At 43.0% G+C, this 18,907-nt stretch overlaps 1 protein-coding gene across 9 annotated transcripts in view; it reads left to right on the top strand.

The window, feature by feature from the left end:
• NCAM1 (neural cell adhesion molecule 1) overlaps window positions 1-18,907 on the top strand; it is a 102,719-nt gene that overhangs the window by 66,972 nt on the left and 16,840 nt on the right. For 6 of the 9 annotated variants that reach the window (XM_072027756.1, XM_072027751.1, XM_072027755.1 and 3 more), the window contains 4 exons: window positions 135-305; window positions 482-613; window positions 16,935-17,059; window positions 17,539-17,719. In XM_072027756.1, coding sequence (XP_071883857.1) covers window positions 135-305; window positions 482-613; window positions 16,935-17,059; window positions 17,539-17,719 — 609 coding nt within the window. Of the gene's footprint in view, window positions 1-134; window positions 306-481; window positions 614-1,777; window positions 1,793-3,679; window positions 3,716-5,490; window positions 5,533-16,934; window positions 17,060-17,538; window positions 17,720-18,907 lie in introns of all 9 variants that reach the window. The other 3 variants (XM_072027752.1, XM_072027750.1, XM_072027753.1) reach the window with 1 other exon arrangement.

The raw sequence follows: 18,907 nt of genomic DNA, 5'->3' as shown, positions 1-18,907 counted from the left end.
CTTCTCTCCTTTATGAAGCCATGACAAGGGTGTTCTTGGTATTTCAAGTTTTCTGCTTACTCTGCCACTGGAGCTGGGGACCCTTTCTTCCCGCTGTCTTATGTATCACTGGTTGTTTCCCCTTCCTCCCCCAGATACTCCGTCCTCTCCTTCTATTGACAGAGTGGAACCATACTCTAGTACTGCCCGGGTGGAGTTTGATGAACCTGAAGCTACTGGTGGGGTGCCCATCCTCAAGTACAAGGCAGAGTGGAGAGCACTGGGCGAGGGAGAATGGCATTCGAGGCTGTATGATGCAAAAGAAGGTAGGATGATAAAACAAGTTACCTCCTCCATCTGCATCTCATGACTGTGAGCTTGGACCCAGAAGGAGGCTTTGTTTCGTGGCATAAACATAGCATGAGTACAGTAGGAACATGGCATTTCTTGTTGCCTCAGGCCTGAGCCTTTCTTTGCTTATCCTCTTTTGTTTCTGTAACAGCAAATATGGAGGGCACGATCACTATCAGTGGCCTGAAGCCTGAGACAACCTACTCTGTGAGACTGTCTGCAGTGAACGGCAAGGGTGTGGGTGAGATCAGCCTGCCATCGGACTTCAAGACGCAGCCAGTTCGTAAGTAAAACTGAGACCTCCCTCTGCTTCTCTGGTTCTCCTTCCTTGCATCTTTCCAGGGAATCTCTGTCATGCATGGACAACACCCTCTTCTCTTGCAGACCTTGCTGCACCCGTTGTTTTTGTGGTACTTTTTGATTGTAATGAGTTCTTTCACTAATTAAAGATCTTCATTGAAGGTGGGAGGCAAAGAAGCTATTCACACTAGTCTGTGCCTTGGGTTACTAGTATAAACTGCATACTGTCAAAGAAAAGGGGTTATGCAATGGAGAGTTCAACGATGTTTTAAGAAGAACAAGCAGTGGGTTGAGAAGTGCATGCTCTTAAAGAATGTAATGTTTCTTCATTGTAGCAAGACAAGGTTTTTTTTTGCAAATTAGAAATTAATAAGTTCAGCAAAGGATTAGCCATGAACTGTGGTGCGATGAAGGAGGATTTCTCTCTTCTGCAAATTACTGCTTTAAGACCTCCATGCAGCATGTGAGCAATTACCACAGCCTCTCTTCTGCATTACTTGGGCAATCTTCCACTCTGATGGCAGGATGCTCTTCTGTGGCAGAGTGTAGAGTGGGTAGGGGACATGTGACAAAAGCAGGAAGGGAAAAGGTCATCTTTTATCCTTGTCCACAGCCTTATCCAAATATTAGGATCTGCAATCAATCCCTCGCACCTCCTGGGATTTTTTTCCCTGCTCTCCTTGCGTTTAGATCTGGAGCCTGTTCTTCTTCCCCCCATCACACACATACCTGTGTACCTATTTCATAGCTCTTCTGAAACCTCTGTCCAGGACTGTCTTCTGAACTCAGAGCTGGCATTATTCCTATCCCATGTATGTGCATGCTGGGAGGCCCCAAGATCTGTGCATGGTCTTGATTTGCTCTGCCAACTTCAGCCTCACCAGAGCTGCTGAGCATAACGGAACAGTGTGCGTTTTGCTGCTTAGAAATCCAGGCCCTGTGCAGTCAGCCAGCCCTCCCAATAAATACCCAGTTGGTTGCAATAACTCCTGTTGCCTACCCCACTCCCTAGGGTTGGATTTGGGACAGCTGATGGTGTTTTGAATTTCCAGCTCCATTTTCATTGTCTCCTTTTCTCACCTCTTCTACGTTTTTTTTTTCTATCTGTCTTCTTTTTGTTTGTGTTCCATCCATGGAAAAACTGCAGGTATCCCTCACTCACGTAAGTGCCTCTCTGCATTTGTTTCACTTTTTCTGTTCCTAACATACATAGCACTAGCTTTTAATCTAGTGCCTTTTTCCTTCTAGGGTCGTTAGAAATGAAGTATCTGGTACTGTCTGTTTCCTAACAAAACTGACACTAGAGTAGTCGTCCTGTTCTGGTTGATACTTGTCGTTTATAGAACAGAACTATGGGCTTAACATCTTAGTCTTTATTGTACAGCATGTGATTCAAATATTTAACTTAAAGTGCTTGCCTAATAATAAAGATTAGCTCGTTGATGAGAGTGGAGTAGTAGAAGGCTTCATGCTTAGGAATTGATCAAAATTTGTAAAAATTAAGACAAAAGCTTTGGCTGGATTTCAGGTGTTTTATACCAACTAAGAGCCAATTGAAAACTTCAGAATTGTGAATATTTACAGAATTTTGAAAGAAGCAAAAAAAAAATTGAGGAAAAAAACACATCACTTTTTTTCCCTTCTTCTCCCTAGTATTCTTTACATGTAGTACTCTTTGAACAGTCTTCCTGTAATTGTGTAGATTGTATACTAAACTAATTGAATAAATGAATTGAACCCCACTTGCACTGTTTTTCCTTGAAGATTGTGTTATAAAGAGCTTGTACTTAGCAGACTACTAACAAGACAGACAGGTAGTCAAGGTGGGGAACTGAATGGACAGATGGACAGGCAAAATTGCAAATTTTAATAGCTGCAAAGGGTCAACTGGGAGACGTGGTTCTGAACTGCATGTGCAGAATGCTGCCTAAAATTGTTCAGAGCCTGTTAATTTCAGCAGAAGTAACTCAGACCTTAAATGAAGTTATTCATGGTTGGTATTATAGCCACCGGGCAAACCGTTTGGTGTAGGCCCTTCTGAATTTGAACATCATCAACGATACACAAGGGAGATAAGACCATAGGCATTTAGCCTCTGTGCAGATCAGTACCATGGGAAAAGATCCAACAGCAGAGAGGAAAAAGAGTATTTTAAAGCCTTGTTTCAGGCACGTCCACAGACCTGTCTGCCAAAGCTCATGTTCACCACTTGGGGACAGGTAGGTGCCTTTGAAGGAGAATATTAAATCAAACTTCTTGTACAGTGGTGGTTTTTTTTTCCAATTGTTTTTTGCTATTTTTTTTTTTAATGTGGCAATCAGCCATCAACTAGTCTGTAATCCCTGACTCTACACCCTTGTATGGGAAGTTCTAATTCCTTTTCCCTTCTTTGTGAAGTATAGCATTTTTTTATTTCCAAATTCAATTCTGTTGTTGCTCTTTCTAGCAACCTTCTGCCCTGCAGCTGTGTTCCACCTGAGCATTTGGTTCTCTAATTCTTCTGTGCTCTGTGAGGCTCTCAAATCCCAAACTGAGTTGCAGCAGTGGTAAAGAGATCACTGGCAAGCAAAAATTCATTTTTTCATCTGTGTTTGAATTATGGCCACACGATATTACTGGTTTATGGGCCAAGTCAAAACCAGAGAAAATAACCATTTTTTTCTACTTCAAATAGTCTAAAAACTGAGGGCATTTTGTAAAACCTGCTGAGATGTCTCTGTAGTTACCCTTTCCATCTCCCCCAAGCACATTCCCCCATAAGCACAAAGTAGTTTCTCCCTATCTTAGAGGCACATGAAGGCCCCGTGGTATGTGTTCAGTGATCTTATGGTATGAGAAAATTGCTTTAAAGCAAGAATTCAGTGTCCAAAATACAGGTTTGGCAAAGTGCCGAGTCTGGAGTTGGAGGCAGCACTTGATTTGCTTGTGCTTTGTGTCCAGAGACGTTCGATCTGACAAAAGTTTAACACTTTACCCTTCAGTTGTCCTTCTTTTGGCAGCATTGAACAGGAGTCAACTCCCCTCCTCACTTTCCTTTCTCTTCCTTTAGCAAGCACTGCTGCCCCCACCTCGCGCTTAGCAGAGAGTGAGTATGATGGAAGAGGCTGTCTTGTTGCACCTTGCTCTGCATGCAGCTCCTCACTGAGTGTGGTGTGGTCTGCCTAACAACCTTGGGTGTTTTCTTTCTTTTCCCTTTCTATATATATTTCCCCCCTGAGTAAAAACTGAGTCTCTTGGTAGAGGAGCTTCCAGGACAGAGAAAAGCCACAGACAGCTCCCAGGTGTGCTGGTGGAGGGAAAGGGATCGAGAGAAGGTTGCAGAGTGAAAGCCTGCCCACATGAAAGCTGGTACAAGTGTTGTCACTGACTTTTGATTTTAAGGTTTCTGATCAGTTTGTGTTCCATTTTGTGAAACATTTTATGAGATGTGCTCAGCTTTTGTGATGTGAGGTTGAATTGCTTGAAATCATCTTAGCCCAGCAAACACGAGTCCAGTTTCAGAGCCAAATAGAGGGGGAAGATACTCTACTGATCAGCAGTGAATGACTTGTGCTTTACGAACCCTGTTAGTAAGTCACATTCAGGAACCGTGTAAGGAAACTCATTTCTTTATATTCTGTTTTTTTTTTTTTTGTTTTTTTTTGTTTTTTTTTTTAAATCTGCATAATCAGATTTAGGCTGCAAACCACACAAAGGTCCATCCTGTTCACCCCTCATGCCAGAAGGGCTGGTGCCGTGATGGATAAGGAAAAGAAATGAACCCCAGAGATCACAATTTACCTTACTCTGCAGCTGTAGTTGTAATCTGCTCTGTCACAAAGACATGCCAACGACGATTTTTTTGTTTTTCAAGATGTTCTATAGTAGAGAAATCATCACATCTCGTGTCTCTCGTGCTCCATTCTCTCAAGGGCTTTTGGAAGTAGAGACATCCTTTTTTGTCCTTTCCCTCTAATCCTTGTATTTGGTGCTTGTACAGTCTGCCTTAGCTCCTGGAAGTGGAGTGCTTACCAACAATCCTAGGGGGCTTTCGGTCTGCCATCTTCTGTCAAAAAATGCCTGATTTCTCTTCATTTCAGTATTTCCCTTTTTTTTTTTTTTTTTTTTTTTTTTGAGAAAGCAGCGGAGCAGTCATCTATCATTCTATCGTATCCTGCTTTATTTTTCCTTCTTTGCAAGAGCACTAGCTAACAAGTGAGGAAGAGAAGTTACCAATGCACAGTGGAGAGAAGATAAGCAGAATGCAGTGGCTGTGTACGAGCAGCAAAGCAGAGGGTGTTCTCCCTTAAAGCTAGCTGGGTGGATGTAGTGCTGGTCTTTGGAGAACTGAGCTCTCAGTGGCCATCCTGTGAATAGAAAGAGAAGTTCAGGGCAGTTCTTCTGAGGCTGTTAGACATGGTGTTTCCTCCTTTTTTCTGCCTGTACCCTGGCCACAGCAGATGAAGGTCAGAAAGGTCTTTGTATCATGAGGGTAACTTCTCGGGAATCTTGGCTCCTTTGTCTTTTATAGCTGGGCCTGGAGAAAGCTAGCAATGAGGTGCTGTTCTGGAGGGCCTCTGGAAATCAGCAGTTAGCAGATGACAGGATGGGAACCTAGATGGCTATTTGGGTCAGAATTAGTCAGAAACACCGTAGCTACCTCTGAAATCAGATTCAGAGGGGTTGGAAAACAGCAGCGGTACAGCCCAATTTTGCAGGCTCTTCAGGTAACAAACATCTGCCGCGAGGATTCAGTCTCATTCTCTCTTCATTGGGCCTTCTTTCTTTGCTCTCTCTCACCCCTGCTCCCTGCCTTTCATAGCTTCCTTTCATGCTATGCTTCACCTTTACATGTCCTATCTATCCTTCGTGTTTCCATAGCAACTCGGCCTCTTACTGAATCTGAGAGCACAGAGCCGCCAAGTGAGTAGATGGGAACTGCTCCCCTTTGGTCCAGAGTGCTGTTTGTTATGCTGCAACCCTTCCATCGAGGGAATTAAAGTGCTGTGCTTTGTTGTTTTGATGTCTGCTAACCAACAATCTGGCATTAAAGTGTTATGCGAGCATGTAGTTGTTAAGAGCCCAGCACGGTACCGCTCTGACTCCTCTTCGTGCTGTCATCCTACCAAGCATGTGGTAAAAAATTGAAATAGAGGATTTAGAAGACACACAGAGGAAAAGAAAAGACAGAAATTTAGATGGTTATTTCAAAAAGGAATGTTTTCTTTTCATGCTTCCCTTTAGTGAATTTTAGAGTTAAAGCTGCCCTCACAAAAGGGGCACGGACTGGGTAATCTTCCTCATATCCTGCGTTGCCTATTTTCTGTGAATTCAGAGACAGAGAGGTAATATTGCAACTTCTGATCCTGGCTGTTGAAAGAAGATGCATATGAGGAGATAGAGTATCTTACAGGAGAGGGCACTGCAGGGAGAGGGAGCATTGCTCCCATCTTGCCAGTGATCCCCTGCCAGCATTAAGAGGTCCAAGACTTCACAAGAAGTCTTCATCTCAACTTGGGAGGGACTTCGGATTCCCTCAGTTCTTGCTCAGTACCTGGTTAGTACCAAGCCGTTTCTTGGGAGATTGAGTCAGGTAAGCAGACGCTTCCATGCTGGATCCAAGTAGTCACCAAAACTAGACAAAACTTGAATTAGTTGATTTGAGGGCAGAAGAACCATTGTGAAGAGTCTGCTTTAGATGATCTGCTCAGAGCTCAGTGATCCATCTTCCTGGCACAAAGTGGACGTATTAAATGTGCAACTTCAGTCCCTGCTTGCAGACGATCTATAGCCTATCACGTGCAGGCAGAAGTCAAGTAAGTATTTGCCACGCAGTCCTGGAAGATGAAGACAACCAGTTTAGGAAGAGAGAGGTTTATCCAGTGCATGTGCTTGCTTTCAACAACTAATCGTTTAGACAAACCCAAATGTTTTTCTTCTGATTCAATGAAACGTATGGCTGTGACTATGGTCTTTGAGATAAAGACCGGTGTGCTTACATGTCGTGGGTTATAAATGGTTCGTGACCTCTAAATGGAAAATACTAAAAGCATGAAATATGTGATTATTTGGGGGTTTCTGATGGAGGGAAAGTTAATCTACAACCGTCAAAGGAAGCTTTAAAAATAAAAATAAAAACATTACTATGTATGACTGGCACACTCCACGGTCTTTACAAATAACATGAAATGTACTTTTTTTTACATGCTGGTGACTACAGCAAATGCTTTTCTTCTTGCTATATTTTTAAATGTGTATTTTTAATCATTTTTAGACATGATAAACATGTCAGACTAATTCCTGACACACCTGAAGTGAGCAGTTGTGCATTGCTGAAGAGAACTGTTAATTCTAATCAGATCTGGGGCTGAGTAGAGAGGATGAAGGGCAGGGGAAAAGAGGGCAGGCAGCAGGTCTACCAATGTTCTCGCAGTTTACTTTTGAGGAGGCAGGTACATTCTGGTGTTACATGTGTGGGAGTAGGCTTTAATTATGAAGGAAAATGTGTTGCTGTTGTTCTGTAGAACATTCCTTTTTTTGTTTGTTTGTTTGTTTTGTTTTATAAAAAAAAAAAAGGCAGGTCTTTTTATCCAGAAAAGATACCAGGATCTAGTTCATGATAGACATGTTCCATGTGATTTGTTTGGTTTTGCTTGTTTGCTGTCATAGGGTTTTTGGGGGGTCTTTCTTTGTTTTTTTCTGAGGGTTTTATTGTGGTTTGGTGGTCATCTTTTTTTTTTTTTTTTTTTTTTTTTTTCTTTTAAGGGTAAAAGTTTGCATTTACACCTACACTGAAGTTCATGCTCTTACATTGAGCAGAAGCAGATGTGGCCTCTCACTGTGTCATTGTCATTTGTGTACATCGTTGATTTATGCAAATAGGCACATTTGTTTTCCACGCTAAGCTGTTCTGCAGCACATGAATATGCTATACACAACAGCATAAAGGGGCATTTGCACAAGGCAGATGCTCCTAGAACTTCGGTTCATTTAATTATTGATGACACTGCTGAATGAGCTTGTGTCTTGCTCTGAGATAACCTCAGTGGGTAAATGAATCAAAGTGAGAGCAATTAGAAATGGAAGCTCCTGAACAGCATCATGAAGTCAGTAAAATGAACAATGGGTATAACTGAAACCTAATGAAGCTGAAGAGAGCTTCTTAGCTGACTTCAGTGAGTTTTTTACTTCAATGTGTGATCAGTAATGTATGGGAAGAGATGTCTAGAGCCTAGTAAGGGATTTAGGAACATGTACCTCATTTAAACAGTTTTGTATCACAGACAGTGATGAAGATGGCTTTCTTGCAGCTGTTTCCACTGTAGAATCTGTTTTGCATAGCAAAATGTTTGAGGTCACATTAGAAGGTTGTTGTTTTTTTCCTCTTTTCTTCCAATAGAGGTGGTGAATTGGGTGTTTCCTCTGTCTAGTCTCCTGTTTTTCCAGAAGCTATGGGAACTTCTGTCATATCTTCTAGATACTGGTGAATGGATTCCAAAGTTGCAGGATAAGGGAGGAGGGGAGGTTCAGGACACTGAGCAAGTGACATGCAGGTAGCAAGCCAAGTTCAGTTTTCTATAAAATCTTTGTTATCATGCACAGTGCGTCCAGTCAGTTCAAAATAGGTTGCAGTCTTGGGGAAAAAGGTCACGTTGGCATCCCATAGAGCTGGTGACTCTTTTTTGCTTTGGAATTTCTTTCCTCAAGAAATGGGGCTGGCCACTAGGTATCATAAGATAAAAATGGCAGGGAAGGGAGCGTAGTTATATATAAAATGGAAGTTTAATAGCATTTGTGCGTTAAGTAATTTGTCTTTCATATTACTTTTTTTTTTTTTTTCCTTTCACTCATTTCAGATTTGCCAGGCAGTAAGTACAGAGGTATATTCTCTGCTAGAATACTACCAGAAAGAGCTACCCTGGGTCGCTGCACCAAAGGAATGTAATGTTCACAGACAACTGCAATCTAAGGTCTAGTTGGCTAGCAAAGCTAGGGACTGAGGGAAAAGCATTCTCACAGGGCAGACACAACGGCATCTCCCCTTTTTATGCTTCATTTAAATATGGTCTGCAAGTAAGCTGGTCAATGGTCCATATCTCTCAACAAGCCATGATAATAACAGTAGCTGTAAATGACATTTTTATCATGTTCCTTAGACTGGTAATCCTGAGAGACAGGTCTGATTATGAAGGCCCTTGTATTTCCAAACTCACACGGTAAGTACTGTCTGGGAGTAGCAGGCTGTGCGTACCAGGGCCTCGTTTCTCTTGAAAGCTCCGAGGGAATCGGTGCTCTGACTTTCTGGCTTCAGCCTATGACAATAGGATGAATTTCAAGGTGTTAAGCTAACTAATATTTTCAGAAGTCTTGTGTGTCTTAGAAGCCTCATCCAAATTAGCTTTCAGTCATATTTATACTGCTAATTTGCCCTTGATCTTTAACTAAATCTCTCCCTCGAGAGGAAGTGATTTTTAAATCTCTCGTCTATTTTTAAACCTACTCATGTAGTTGTACAATGTGAAGATTGATAGTGCACTTAGTGGGGATTTGGCAGTATGTTTCCTCGTGAGCAGAAGACGCTGAATGCCCTTCCAGGCACTCTAACTTGTAAACTTCCCTCCATCATTGTGCTCCTGCCTGGAGTTCCATGAGTCTACCTTTATAATTAGAAACAATGGCTTGAAAGCTCAGATAAACTGATTTTACATTTTATATTATCAGTTTTTTCCCCAGTAATGCCGGGCCCTTAATCTTGTCAGACAGGAGCAGGTGAAAGATTAAGGATTTCATTCTCTTTTACACGAAATTACGGGGGAAGTGCCAGAGCAGTGTGAAGTAGCCTCATTTTAATTAGGCGAGTTAAAAATCAGATCATGATTTAGGAAGAGAAACTGGGTATGGAGGTAGTAGCGTGCTCCTGTCTAACACTTGATTGTTTTTACTCTTGCCATACAGTCTGTTGGCTTCTTCATCTCTGCCAGCAGTAGCTGTCTTCCTCATGCCACCTCTGTCATTAACTTCCAGTGCAGAGCGCTTCATTCCTCCTTGTCAGAGAACACCCTCGCAGACATGAAATCATCAGTGTAAAGCATTGCACGGGACTCATTCAGTGTTGTTGAATCATCAGGCTCAGGTTTTGGGTAGAACTGGGGCACTCAGTGGTAATTGGCAGTCTGACCAAACCCTGGTTGCAGCTGAGACAAAAAACCCTTTCCTTGGAAATGTATGCACATAATAGGGTTGTAAGTATTGTTGTTAATATTTAGGAAGGCATTTCTTTCAGCAGAAGGGAGAACACCTCAATGTGCAGCGCTGAGGTTTGTCTTCACTGAACTGCGAGCTACGATTTTGACTATTTCACCTCTGATGCGTGGAGTGTTTCTGAATAATGATGTGTTCCCTTTTTCTTTCCAACAGTCGTGTGGAGTCCTTCAGCTGCCCAAGCTGTGGGGTGCAGTCCTCCTCTTGCAGTTTTTGTTTCTTCCTCGACTCAGTATTTGTCACTGAGCAGTGTGCCCAGCATACCCTAACTCCGCGCTTCCCTTGGGTTAATGTTCTCTATTTGCAGGCGTTGTTACTGTCTCCCCAGTGTTTGAGATATACTGGCTAATTTAATTTGGTTCCTGTTTTATTTAGTCTGTAATTCTGTTGTTGATTTTTTTCCCTTGCCCATTGTTTACATCAGTTTTTTAATTTTTTTGTATTTTCCATGTGACCTACTCCACTTTCCTTTCAACCCATCATGTGCGTGCGTATCATGTGACTTTGTCATGTGCCTTGCATGGTGCTGCTGATGTCGTCCTCGCTGGTGAACAGAAGGTAAAACGCTTCGTTCTGACGGGTTGCCTAGCTCTGGGGGAGGAGTCCCTCGGTCAGCAGCCAGGGCCCTCCAACTTGCATCGCTCCAAAATCCTCCCGCAGGCCTTTTGGAGAAGCTGCCCAGCACTGTCCGCATGCGAAGAACTAAACTTCGGTCTTCTGTGCTGAGCTTGAAGCTAGCTGGGGGGCAGGACGACAAAACTCATGTGGCTCAGTCATTTGCTTCTTTCCCTCGCAGAATCCCCCAGTCAGCATCCAAGCCTGTGTCTGCCATTAATACCGATGGCAAAAATCCTTTTGCATTTTAAATGATCGGTGTGCTAACTACAGGCTCTTGGAGAAACTGGGGAGTGAGATGCTCAGGTGATGCAAACCACTGTATTTGTGGTTGTTTCAGCAACACTTAGACCCTGTGCTATATGTTTATGTACATATCTTCATGCTATACATATTTAGTCGCTTATCAAAAGGATTAGAAATTCCTCATGTCTCAAAGTCAGTTACTGGTAAGCATGTCACATTATGATTTAAGAAAAATCTTTCAAGTGTAGAACTTAACATAGCTAGAGCAGGAAATAAGCTTTTATAACGAAGGGTATGTATAGGCACACCCAGAGTAGATGATGGGAACTGCTATATGCATGAGAAGTCCTATTGCACTGCTCTTGCCAGAGCACTTCATTTCTCCCACACAGTGTCTCAGTGCCAGGCAAGGGAGTTAATCCAGGTCTGAACTCATTTAACAGGAACATTTAGAGTGGCTGGTGATTTCCATGAAATCGAGAAGCAAATGATTGACCCTTGCAGCTTGTGGAGATGAAATTAGTCTCCAAGTAAGACATACGGTAGCACAAACATTTTCTGTAACCTTTTGCTTTTTGCAAGTTCACTTGATACTATGTGCATAATTTAAAGAGGTGGGAAAACAGTGCTTCTCTGCTTCCCTAAGAAAATAAACCATTTTGAAACCCAGGAAGCAATTTTTTTTCCATCTATGAATTTTGAAATGACCTTATTGTCTTGGACCACCACCAGGAAAGGATTTGAGCTGGGGTTTGCCAGGAAAACAGAACTAACACCAGTAACCTTCCCACATGACTGCATGAGTGGAAGCAGCCCCTCTTCCCCTGGTCTGTTCCCTCTCTGGGTGAAATCCAGGAGGGTGAAAGGCTTGGTTGTCTCGTTTTTGCACGTTCTGTTTTTGTTCCTTATCTCTTCCTGTCGGTGTTCGTTTCTCTCATGTACACTGTGAAGACTCCCTACCTACTCTTCTTCACCCTTGTGTATTTACCAGTTGTGGAGACTTTGCGTAACTGTGGCTGATGTTAGTTTCAAATGGTGAAACTGTAGATCACAGTCTAATCCCATTTACATGGCGGTCAAAAAAAAATGCAGGAATCAGCTGCTTCCTCATTCATGTAGTGCAGAAATTACCATAGACAGATTGCAGTTGTATTCTCTGCACAAGGCAAGGATGCAGGATTGTTCCCGGGTGCCAGCTGGACAAGGATTTAGGCTCATAGACTCAGTGGTGCATTTGTCTAGTGCTACATTTGACCCACTTTTCAGTGAATGGGCAAAAGGAAAATGTGGTGGGAGAAGAGAGGTGACAGTCTGTCTTTGCACCACTGCCACTTCTGGGGTCCAGCACAAATTTAGTGCCCTGTGACCGGGGAATAGTTTGTACTGCACTTCCATGGCTCTCTACTCCCTGCATTAAAAGCTGAGCTGTCTTGAATTCAGCTTCATAGAGGGTTTGCTCAAATACAGTTTCAACTGGGAGAGAAGCAGACTGTAAAACACGGTTTGGTTTACTCTTTTCTGAAAAATGTTCTGTGGGTGAAGTTGAATCAGTGGAAGTTGTCAAGCTCTACCAAAGTCTACAGGGTTGCTGAAACCTGTAATCTTTACATCTCTGAACAAAACCACGCCACTTCCCAAGCAAAGTATGGGAAGATTTTAGTTACTTGCCTTATCCTGCCCTCCAGTGGGCTCTGCTTGTACGATTTGGTGCCCTGACTGTGGGGCTGAGCGTGGGGCAGTGCAGTCACAGAGGCGAGCAGGGTGCTCTGTGGCTCAGACGTAACTGCTCAGCATCAGCACCCCACACAGTGAAAGCATGAGATCCTGCATCCCTTGCTCTGCAGCAGAGCAAATTCAAAGTGGAGCAAGTGTGGCATGTTTGGAGCCGTGCTCTCAGTAAGCTAAGCAGTGTCATAACAAGGAGGATTCTGTAAGGATCCCACCAAGTGCAGCTGGAACAGGCTGTTTTCTGCAGTGTGTCCAGTAGGCCCAGTGTAAATGGGAGACCCCAGGCATGTAGCACACCCTCATGATGCACTTTTGTTTTGCAGCCCCTCTTCCCATAGGGAGGATGCATGTTCCATGTGCATGAGTTTTTTTCTCTAACCTTCTTACGACAACCTTTTCTCTTCAGCTACTGACACTGACTTATTATAGAGATGCTGATTCTGCTGGACTAAACTTCTCCCACTAAACCTCTTCCTCCTTTGTTTGGAACTACACACTAACCCATTTTTAATTTTTCAGCTCTGTATCTGGATTGTATCTGCCTGATTAAGATCAATTAAATTCTATGTATTCGTGGGGAAAGAAATGCCAAATATTCTTCATGAGGTGTTGCACCTCTACAACTGTTGGGTTTCAGCCCTAGGACTGGTCCGTGTTCTCTTATCAGAAGGGAATGTTTCTTGGAGCAGGAACATATCTAAACAACTGGGAAAAGAAAGAACTGGGATGTGGAAACTAGGCAATTTAAAATGAAGAAAGGTTTCAGCAGGGAGGGTAATTAGTCATTGGAATGGCTGCGTATAAAGTACAGCTGCAAATCTAGCTTTTTAAATCTTCGTATCAGAAATGAGCATCTTTACAAGGGATGGTCATTCACATTTTAGTCTTGGTACTCAATCACGGGAAAAAAAATCTAGGCTATATTAGATAAGAGGTCTGATTCTTTATTTACAGTATTCCCTTATCACTTAAGCATCTGTTCGCCTGGTAATAATTCTATTTCTGAGATGAGGATGGGAAAGAGTACCAAGGAGATGTTGATCTTGCACTGTCTATTTATCGGTGAAGCCATTCATCAAGTCTGTTACAAACAAGGCAAGCATGGCTGCTCACGAATGTTTCAGCTGTGTGAGGTGTCTCAGCATCTAGCAGAGCATGTGGCCATGAACAGCCCAGTTGGTACTGGGAGTTAGTTTGCTTGTGTGGGGAAAAAAACATAGAACATTTGTTCCTGCTTCCATGTAACTGTTGGCTAGTAGGCTTGACAGTTATTTCAGGAATAGCTTCTTCAACTCAGTATTCAAAATCAAAACCTTTGCAGTGATGTTTTCTTTCAGGATTGGGGAAAGATAACAGTTTGGTTAACCTGGTATTTGCAGTACGCCTGGGTGAGGTACCTCTGCTCACCGAGAACTCACCTATTCACATTTAACTTTCACTGTTACGCATTCCCTGATTTCAGCATTCATAACTCCAGGAAAAACATGGGCTGGGAAGGGATTCTCAAATATACAGCTTCAGTAAGCTGGCAGCAGAGACAAAAATCCATCCCTTTGTCTGTACAGTAGATGGCAAATGTGCTCATCCGTTAATCACGAAATTCTCGTGTCCTTCCTGAGGACGTGACTGAGTTGGCCCTGTACTGTGTGAACCCAGACAGCTCCAGAGGAGCACGTAGCACCTCCCGTAAGATAAATAGGGCACACAGGAAGAGAACTTGGTCTGCTTCAAACTGCACTAGAGGTCCATGCAGCGGCAGCTCCACGCTTACCTTGAGAGCACTGCGTTTGTGCTTTCAACGTACAGTCACAGAGAGACCTGCTACATGTTGGGGCGCGGAGCTTTTGTGTCCCCTCCTCCTGCTGTGGAAGCCTTGTCATGGGGATGTAGGCAGAAGCGAGGATTTTGAAAAGAGAAATATAGCATGGAAAACAGGAGCATTCCATCTTTACATCTTGAAGAAAAGCTACGACTTTGTGAAACACAAATGTATGCATTTTGCATGAAAGAACTACGGATTGTAATTACCTTCTTGGAACAGTTGGTGTGTTATCCTGCAAGGAAATGGAATTAATATAAAATTACTGTTTCAGTCTAGGTCTTAGGGTTTTTTCATTGATGTCTCACCAAAAAAAAAAAAAATCCCCTTGATTTCTTGCTTTGGAGGTGGAAGGCTTCAAATTACTTCTGAAGATGAACTTTGAAAGTTATTGGAACATTAGCCTTGCTCTTGCCAGTCAAAACTGCATGTGCTTTCCATTAAGTGCTGAATACAAATCCAGACAGAAGAGATTTAGAGTTTAGAATGTTTTTTGGGCTGAAATATAGAAGCTCCTGTAAGTTTGCGTAGCTGGTGTTGCCTGCCAAAGCTAATACAACTGCTGACTTACTATTTATTTCCACTTTTAGTATAATACAGCAGAACTAAATTTTCAAAGTTTTGTTTCAGGCAATGGGCTGAACTCGAAGGTCACAAATGTTATTTCAGAGTCCTGATTTTGTTCTCATTCGTTCAGGCTCCTAAGTCGCAAATGTTACAGAGTATTTGGTCTTGTTCTTCTTGGGGGATACATTCAGAATTGGGCGTGTTTTAGTTGTGCATTTCCCCACACTTTGGGGCACATGTCAGCGTGTCTTTAAGAAAGCCTCTTGTCCAAATCCCAACCAGCACTACGAGTAAAACAAGAGTGCTTTAGCAGAACCGTAGCCACTTGAAGCTAGAATGGTGCAGTCTGTGCTCAGCATTAGCAGATCTGTACGGACTGTGGCTGAATGGAGGTGTAGGAGGTTTTTTGCTCTTTAGCGCCCAGCCACTTTAACAGATGTATAAAATACTGGTAAGAATTAGGAGCCTGTAATGAGACCAGCCAATGTAGCACAATTAATTTCAGGAGTTTGTTGGAAGTGCCAACTGCAGCTGATTTGTAAGCTTTAATTTGCAAATAATTGCAGTGTTGCTTTTGCTCAAATTACCCATAAAGAAATTGGGTAGATTAGCCTTTAGGGAATAACAGCTGAAATGGTCAGAAGTTCCTAAACAGCTTTTAAGCCCAGAATTCATGAGTGAAACACTGAGACTACAGCACAGAGCCGATAGTAAAGAAGGCAGTAAGTACTATAAAACAACCTGGCAAGCTTCAGCAAGATTTATGATAATTTTTCTCAAATCTTACGGACTTGCAGTAGCGTTTAAGCTCCTGGGACATTTCAGAGCTGTAGAAATAATAGCTCCAAGTCCATTCTCAGATGAGCACTGGTGTAGAGGAGCCTTTGACTCTATCTTGCATAAAATGGAGCAAAGCCAGCATCCAGGCAATGACAAAGTTAGCAGGAGCTGAGCTCTCCGGTGGTCCCTGTCATTTTTAAAAGGAGACCAAGGCTCTTAGGCTCCTTTATCAATTAAGTACTTTTGCTAATTTGATGCTTATGTTGTTGGGTTGTTTGGTTGCTTGGTTTCTTTTTCCATAAAAACAAATAAGCAGGTAGTAATGTCTCTGGCACAGTGAGTTCACGGGCTATCAGAGCACTTGAGAAACAATTGGTCCCTGGGGTAGTAAGAAAATGGAAGGAGGAAGAATGCCTCTTTATCAGTCTGCTGCGGTATTTCTGAAGTGGGATGTTGTGAATATACAATCAACCTGTGGATTTTACTTTTGTTAGAGGTGATACAGGATGATTGCTTGCGGGAGAGAGAAACCATCCTCTGCAGGTTGCTTGTGAAAGTTAGGGAGAAACTGGCTAGGAAAGAGCACTTGTTAGAGACATGGGTGTGAAAGGGTGTTGTAAATCACCGTGCCCTGAAGAGGAGAATGAAATTTCACTTTTTTCTGCTGACGTCAGGGATACAAATTGGGAAGCGATGGCTTTTTTCTTTTTAAAAACATACAGAAGAAGAGCGAAAGGATTCTAGTTCTCTCCAGCCTGTGTTCATTATTGCAATTAGATGCACCAGTGCAAACAGACTGAAAACAGAAACTGTTGCAATGCAGTACCACTTTTTCACACCCACTTAAGCGGCCACAAACAGTGAGTCTCTGGTCCAGGGACTGTAAAACCTCAACAGTATTCTAAGTACAAACACAGGTCTGTATGACAGCTACGGTGCTCCCTTTTTCCATGCTGCCTGTTTGCCACATTCTCTAACTTGATTTTTCCAGGTTGTTTCACACAAGTGTTTTTGAACAGAAAAAGTGAAAAACTGGGGTTTGTTCCAGGGTATCCTTGCCTTTTCACTTAGCCTCTGACTTGATTTAGGCACACACAGAAATGGTAAAGTGCATCAGTGGAAACAAACTACCAAATTCAAGAAGTACTTGAGTGTGAATATTTGTGTCTCTAGACAAGCAGCGTCCTGTGTGGCTGAGCCAGGGTAAGGCCAACACCCTGGCAGCTTAGTGTAGTGAAGTGTTTTTCTGATTTTTGAGTGCTCTTTTCCTAATGAATTTTTCACAAATGTAAATCCACCATTGTTTCAGGGGAACCCAGTGCACCCAAACTGGAAGGTCAGATGGGAGAAGACGGAAACTCCATTAAAGTGAATGTTATCAAGCAGGATGATGGTGGCTCCCCGATTAGACATTACCTGATCAAATATAAAGCCGTAAGTATGACTGCCACTCAAGCCTGATTTGTCTGTAGCCTGTTCAGTGCTCAGGCTTTACAATGCAAGCAGATACCTTGGCAGACAACCCTGAAGCTAAGATCTTGCAGGTAGTCCAATACAGAAGCGCTTTGCAGAGCAGAGGTGTACAGAAGTTGCAGCTTTTCTCCTCTGAAATGGAAGTAGTTGTACGATGTGACAAAGACGAGAGGGAGAACTGACAGATTCAGCCATGGTGATACTGCAGAAAGCAGGTTTCTGAGCAGGAAAGAGACTGCTTCAGTATCTCTTGTCCTGTCCACTTGGAGCCATCAGCAAATGTCATTTTGCACCTCTGAATTACCTGAGAAGCATGTGCCTTCTGTAGAAGCCTCCCCAGTTTTCCATTTGTTTGTTAGCTGTTACCTTGTTCACAAAGCTGGCTACTAACATTGTGCTGTATGTTTTGCATCTCTGCCTGCCTTGTTGCTGTTCTGCAGAAGCACTCCTCAGAATGGAAACCAGAGATCAGACTTCCTTCTGGCAGCGACCACGTCATGCTGAAGTCTCTGGACTGGAATGCAGAGTACGAGGTTTCTGTGATAGCTGAAAACCAGCAAGGGAAGTCCAAACCAGCTCACTACGCCTTCCGAACGTCTGCTCAGCCCACTGTCATCCCAGGTACGGCGGTCATAAGCTTTACCATTGTTTTCTGCTTCCAATTAATGCAACAGTGCTGCATCTTTTAATGTGCCTGAGTAACCCTGACAACTTGCTTGCTTAAAGCCATTATCATAATTGGTTACCCATCCAAAGCTTAGTTTTTGCCGCGTACATACCTGTACTGTAGTCCCTGTTACAGTATGTACAGCCCTAGCAGTACACGGGCAGGACTGCTGCACAACCACCCTGTCCAACTGTTCACAGGGGACGCTGGCTTTTTGTATCAGGGTAACGGGATTACCAGATGAGAAAAGCAGTGGACAGAAAATGCTTTCTGAAAACAGGATCCCCAGCTTAAGCTGAAGCAGAAGAGCTCTCTGACGCAATGCTTTTCACAATACAGATTTCCCTTCCAAACCTGCTTTGTGCTTGCTTACTGCCCGTTTGTGCATCCAGTTCATCCTTCTTTTATTTATTTCTGCGCAGGTGTAGTAATGTACAATTTAAAAATACAAAACAAAACAAAAAAAAACACCTTCAAGGATGAAATTACTGGACCACCTGTGAATTGACGTTCTGATTGCTTTAAGGCAGATGGACGAACTTCAGCTGGACTGAAGCTGATGCATCAGTCACCTGCCTGCACGGCCCAATTTAAGCACATTCGTGCCAGGATTGGTGCTGACAGTCTGTGCTGAAGGGAGTGATTTGATTTCATTCTGTCCTCTAGAGTCTTAACTCAGTCTCGCGTTTTTCTTAGAACAATCAAAAAGTTTTCATCAGTGTTCACCTTGCACTGAGACTTTAGTCCTAAATCTGCCCTTATTCCTGTCCTGTCAGAAGTAAACAGCTGAGAGCTCATGCAGTTGCATGCCGAAACTCCACTGGATTAAGTCAGATAGTGTTGTTGGACATAAAAAGGAGTGACCTGGGTGGTTGGGGCTCGAAAATGTTTGTGGCAGGGAAGATAAGGGTAGGGAGAGAGAGGGAAACGGGGCAAAAGGGACTGAGACGTGTGTTGGAAGAACACTCAGTAACTCATTAAGCAACTTACCCTCTGATTCTCATTTTCAGCAGCACTACTACTTACTACTCACATATTTGAAGGACAACTGTGACTAATGTGGCAGGGGAAGGTGGGGAATATTTGGCAAAGTGTGCTTCAGTGGTTTTTCAGACCAGAACAGTCACGTGCAGTAGGCTGGA

Source organism: Anas platyrhynchos, chromosome 25 (assembly GCF_047663525.1).
Source record: "Anas platyrhynchos isolate ZD024472 breed Pekin duck chromosome 25, IASCAAS_PekinDuck_T2T, whole genome shotgun sequence".
Classification (NCBI taxonomy): domain Eukaryota; kingdom Metazoa; phylum Chordata; class Aves; order Anseriformes; family Anatidae; genus Anas; species Anas platyrhynchos.
This window is presented reverse-complemented; position numbering and strand designations above follow the sequence as displayed.